Source organism: Saccoglossus kowalevskii, chromosome 16, assembly GCF_978046115.1.
Source record: "Saccoglossus kowalevskii chromosome 16, keSacKowa6.1, whole genome shotgun sequence".
NCBI lineage: Eukaryota > Metazoa > Hemichordata > Enteropneusta > Harrimaniidae > Saccoglossus > Saccoglossus kowalevskii.
The window spans coordinates 35,368,450-35,374,449 of record NC_140656.1 but is presented as its reverse complement, the minus strand read 5'-3'; the positions used below and the strand labels follow the sequence as shown (position 1 = coordinate 35,374,449).

General features: G+C 38.6%; 1 protein-coding gene across 1 annotated transcript; it reads left to right on the top strand.

The window, feature by feature from the left end:
• The first annotated feature begins 1,405 nt into the window (after positions 1-1,405).
• On the top strand, positions 1,406-2,461 carry LOC102800496 (putative bifunctional dTTP/UTP pyrophosphatase/methyltransferase protein). The gene has a single exon (XM_006824005.1). It carries the CDS (start codon positions 1,406-1,408, stop codon positions 2,459-2,461), a length of 1,056 nt encoding a protein of 351 aa, XP_006824068.1.
• Positions 2,462-6,000: the final 3,539 nt, after the last annotated feature.

The following is a 6,000-nucleotide window of genomic DNA, read 5'->3' as shown; positions in this document are numbered from 1 at the left end:
CATTGCACTCGTGTATTGTGTGATCATGTATGACATGTAACCCAATAACTCACATATTTGTTGAAAATCCACCAGAATTCCGATACTGATTACGAGGCTAGTCGTGTTTTTATGAAGTGTGTTTCATTGCCGTGAAATGTTATAATAATAAAAGACATAACTCATTAGGTAGAACAGGAAATATGCTTAAAGGAAAGTAATGCGAGATAAATGCGTGTCGTTTTGCACGTAATGGAGACATGTACATTTAAACGTAGGTGTTTTATGTACCTATAAATCATGGGAGGGCGTGGTCATTTGATGATTGCACCGCTTCCGGTATATCTACGGTTAACGTTGCCATAGTCACCGTGCCCATTGAATTGGCATTACATCATAGAATTTTATTACCTTGGAGCTACTAAAGACAACAAAATCGGTGGAGTTTGTCGGTAAATTAAATAATAATAATAATATAGACGTAGTTTGCTATATAATAACCTATGCGCTTTCCGATCCCAGTTTTCTAACACAATATTCGATTGTTACGGTTTCCGAGCCTCGGTTGATACTTGTACATGATATGCTAAATAACGGATCTCGTGAGTATAAATACAACGTGAAGTTGCCGCTAGTTATATCTAACACAAACTATTACGTTGTCGAGATGTGTATTCTGTCTGCATACACAGTTTGAATTAAATCGGGTTTGTCAAACAGGGTAGAGCTTAGATTGAAAGATACAAATGGCGTTACAAATTTATTATCATAGAAACGTACCTTTGATATCGCATATCATACATAATGCCAGTGGGAGTTAACCCTAACCCATGACTGAAATGACGAGACCAACCTCCGCAAATATGTGATCAACCCAGAACACGACTCTAGTAATATATTTCACAGGAAGAAGACAGAAACGAGAACTAATTTAATGAAACTATAGTTTATTCGGATATATCCCCGGGATGATAAATGACAAATGAGTAGTAGAAGCGACAGTAATTACACTATGAGACTCGATCAACCAACAATTTATTTAAAAGAAACTGCAAACAGGTCAAGCTTATTGATTGTCATTTAATTCGTTTTCATCGATAGAACCTCGATACAACGACATAATATTTTGAATAGAGGCATCATTTCACCAGCAATTTGGGAATTAGTCATGTTGCGACCACACTATTATTTGGCGAGAAGGTGATTTAGTACTAAAATGGATTTGCAAATACGAGTCTTTTGCCAACTAGGTGATGGTCTGATTTATGATTGCGTTGAAATTACAGCTAACTTGGGGAGTATTATTTGTACTGTGAACCAGTTATACGAGCATTTTAGGGAGGAATGCGAACTCCAAGAACGTACATTCGAACAAGACATCGAGTAAACGAAACGTGTTGAGTAAGGCCACTTATCGACGAGCACCATGACGCACCAGGCAGTGGGTATTTTTCAGCATATACATGGATATGTTTACACACGAGCTTTGATCTCAGCTTGTAATATGAAAGTGTTCGATATTTTAGCATTCGGAAAGCAGACAGCTGAGGAGATTAGTCAAGTTATGGAAACCGACTTCTCGGCCACCCAGGACCTACTGAATATGCTTGTACTGATGGGCTATGTACAGAAAGGAGTACAAGAAGACTCTGCTTCTCCCAACGATGGTTACACAAACAGTGAGTTGTCTTGCAAATACCTGACATCGTCAAGTCCTTATTCGCTCATCCCTGTAGTGGAGCTTACAGATCAGATGATATTCCAGTTAGCCCGATACCTAACGTCCGCCATTCGCGAAGGAAAATCTCAGGTTGAACGGACGTTCGGAGAATCAGTATTTCTTTCCGAAATGCTCGTCATCGACCGTGAAAAATGCGAGGGTTTCATAATGGCCATGCATTCATTCAGAAAAGTGTTCGTCTGCGATCCGGCTCAACAGTTGTTCGAACTGAATTCACATCGTTTAGCTTGTGATTTCGGTGGGGGTACTGGGGTGATAGCATACTCACTAGCAGATACCTACCCGAGCATGCAGTTCGTAGTGTATGATCTACCAGCTGTTGTCGAAGTCGTTGAAAAGTTCCGTAACCAGGGGTCTATGAGGACTAAATCGTCCGTCTGTTTCCAAGGGGGCGATCCACTACGCGACCCTCTTCCAAGAGTGGATTTATTTATCCTGTCCAACACAGTAAATATTTGGCCTGGAGATTTATTTGCAAATGTCCTTAATAGAATTTTTGAAGCCCTCCAACCTGGTGGCGCTGTTCTGATATTGGAACCGGTTCCAGGCGATGAGAAGCCCACACAAATACATTCGTTGATGTTCTCTTTAGTTTCACTGATATCCGTTGGAAGCAAATGCCGATCGTTTGAAGAATATCGCGAGCTACTTGATAAACATGGTTTTGTGAACATCATGCTGAAGAGATCGGCATCTCTTTGCGACGCAATTATGGCTACTAAACCCATCACAAACACATAATGAACGCCCATGGGAGTATTTTCAAGCTTAATATCGTCTTCGAAGGTTTCGTTTCGTTGGAAAGACACTCGTGACAATTAAACAGGGTTTGCCTCCCTAAGTTTGACGCTGGGCGATTTTCTTCAAGTACAGTTATTTTTGCTGGGTGTATGTTAAAATTCCGAGTAGGTTAAAAGACGGTTATCGTCGCGCCGCGTCATGTTTGATGTGAGACTCATAGCGACGTATACAACGCGTGTAGATTTACATGCGCTACGACGACTCATTATTAACATTCTTTATGCATGACACTAGACCGTCCACAGTACTCTGGCTTAGTGTAATGTTCCCTAGACATTTGAACGCCGAAGGCGATCGATGGTAAATGCGAACCATTTCACGCGAGGGACTTTAGTCCCCAGAGACTTCCCCGTCTGCAGGTTTCTAGTTGATATGAATAATTCATAGTTGATGCTGACGTCACGAAATAAATTATGTTAACATAATGTATGCAAATTTATTCTAAATGACCCCCCCCCCCGAATGCGTTGGTTGTTCACGTTATGAACACGATGAATACAGTCACTCCTACCATGGAAGGTACTAACCATGCTCCTACCAAAATAGCAAAGAAAACTATTAAATCGCCTAGAACCATTGTTTGTGCATTGTCTGTGGCTGTCAAATAGAAAATATAGAAAACCGGAAGAGACTGTTTCACGGGATTGACTGAACTACGAAATGCAAATTTGTTGTGGCAGAGACGATCGATCTACATCTTGCCAGTTCGTATGCGTGCCGAAAATGTGGACTGAGAGCGTCAACTCTGCATATAAACATGGATCAATGGATGAGTTCTTGAAGAAATTTCAACAAACTAAGCGAAAGTTATTGGAAAGGTCGTAGGCATTTTCGTCTAAGAGAATGAGAACTGAAACTTTCGAAACAATTTCTGTTTGACAAGACTAATGTCAACACGACACGCAGACGATAGTGTCTCGCTGGTATTCTTTGTAAGACATATCATGGTAGTCTAAACGTTCGAGCACTTTTGTAATGCATTCTTCAAGATTTGTTTGTGATTTCAACAACTGTTGTAGAAAGTGTCGCGATCGCGTATAGTACAGTCAAAACAAACTTCGCGTAACTTCGTGGGTGATCAGTGTAGCCAGCGACCCCTGACACTTTTCACGATTGGCCACAAGTTCGCGATAGACATCTTCGCGACTATTCATTTGCATATGAAGGTACCCGGATCTGGTAAGAAATCTTACCAGTGAATTGCAGCACCGGACAGTCGGTCGTGCCTAACGGCACTCCATACTTCCTGTCCCGGCGTTCGCAATTTATTCACGCCTATTACGTTTATACACAATATTTATTAATAATAACAGATTAATATTAGGTACGACCGACTGACGACAGTCTAGCATAACACCTTAAGTTCATGATACTTTCTTGGGTTATTGTAGTTCCATATCATCAGTTTAATTTCCAATATCATTATACAGAGGCGGCGGCACGAAACGTTGCATAGAAGGTCGAGATATGCTCATCACCCATCGCGAGCTTACAGAGGGATCAAGGGACATATTCCCCCTTAAAACATTTGAAATCTAGACCCTCTGAAATCACTATTCAGTTTCCTGCTTGATATTTGAGGAGGCGACGCCCCTGCAACATTGTTTTCGAGGGGGCGACCGCCCCTCTGCCCCCCCCCCTCCGTGCCGCCGCCACTGTCATATCAATTGCTGTCATAGTAAGCTGTTTTTGAACTTTAAGGGTCATGCATAATGTATAATATTTATTATGATATTATATTTCTCAAGACATATATTGGTTCTTCTATTCAATCTTTACTACACCCATAAACAAATCACCAAAGGCCGCATATACAGTTAATTTTGTTGTTATTATTATTTTATTATTAATTTGCTGTTCATTACAAATTTCCAAGTTCATTAGTAATAAATATTATATAAAATCAATATTGACGTTCTTCCTCACCACTAGACGGTATTAAGTTAAAATGAAATAAAATACTTAATAAAAGCGAAGTGGGTTATTCAGGAATGAAGTATCCAAGCGACTAAATCTTATGTCAAATTTCAGTGTCAGTTACAAAATGGTCATACTGATTTTATCTATTACCAAATAATGGTGTCATTAATCTTATCGGGACCACACTCATTTAATCACGTGTTTTTGACCCCTTCCCAACCAGAATGTCAACACACTATGTGTGATCAAAGTGACTGATTATTATCGTTGACATGCATTATTTATAATCACAAAATGTAATTCATCATTGTTCAATGGCGCGTTCCCAACTGTGTGCAAATAGTCAATTGTTTTGCTATTGTTGGAGAAACCTGATTTTAATCTGATTTCAACAATATTACGGTGCATTCAACGGGGGAATGTTTCAGTCCGCATACAATATATATTGTAGCACGGAATCTGTTTTACAACAAGTGCAAAGTGGTAGTTAGATGGTTATAGATGATCAATAAGTGTTTATTTGACTACTTAATAATTATTTATCACGATTTCTTGTTTCAAATAGTATTTGATTTTGACAAAGATTTGTTTACTTGGTGACAATATATATGGATTTTGTAAACGACAGCATAAAATAAAATTATTGTGTGAACGACAGGAAAATCTAAAACATTGTTTGGATGGCAGCCTCCTACCAACACTTACTAATCAATCAAGCATCATATTACGTATATACACATGAATGATACCCTGGAATATGTTTCGTTTCATTCGGGTTCAGATTACATACAATTCTACTACGTGAATTGAACGATTGGATGTACGACAACAAAGTGACAATGGCGCAACCCTCAACTAAACAGGCTAAGGGTTAGTTTTATTGATGTATATGATACCATTATTCTTGTCAGTAATGAAGTCGACGCGAGTCATGTTATGTTAGTTCCATTTGCAAATCACCATTTTATCAATAGAGTGGAAGTTTCTAGATTAAAAAAAATGCCTGTCCATCAAAGGTACTGAGATTATTGTATATACTCGCGTGGAATCTAGATTGGGTTATTGTATTTGATCACAAATAAGCAAATTTCTAAATTACAAAGGGTGCAATGTACGGCAAGACTGGGTTTTCAAAGCTTTTCATGGTCAGACAAAATGTTAATACCGCACGTGTCATCGATGACAGGTCTTAGTTAAGGGCACACTATAGGTAGACTTGAATAATTAAGACGTCACAATAGAATCCGTGCATACATTAACACCAATTATGACGTCATTTGGTGTCACAAAAAATACATAAATTAGCATAGATTATGACGCCGTAATAGAGTACGCATAAATCATGACGGCACAATATAATATGCATAAATTAGCTTAAATTATGACATCACAATGGGGTATGTGCATAAATTCACATAAATTACCATGAACTGGAATTTAAATAATTATGACGTCACAATAGGATTGCGTGAATAAATTTGCATAAATTAAAATTTTAAAATTGAAGCAAGACGTTGTGAGTAAATTAGGTTAAATTAGCATAAACTATCATATTATTT

Bases quoted from the DNA above. Each gene is read 5' to 3' on its own strand.
- LOC102800496 (XM_006824005.1), top strand. From the start codon at position 1,406: ATGACGCACCAGGCAGTGGGTATTTTTCAGCATATACATGGATATGTT.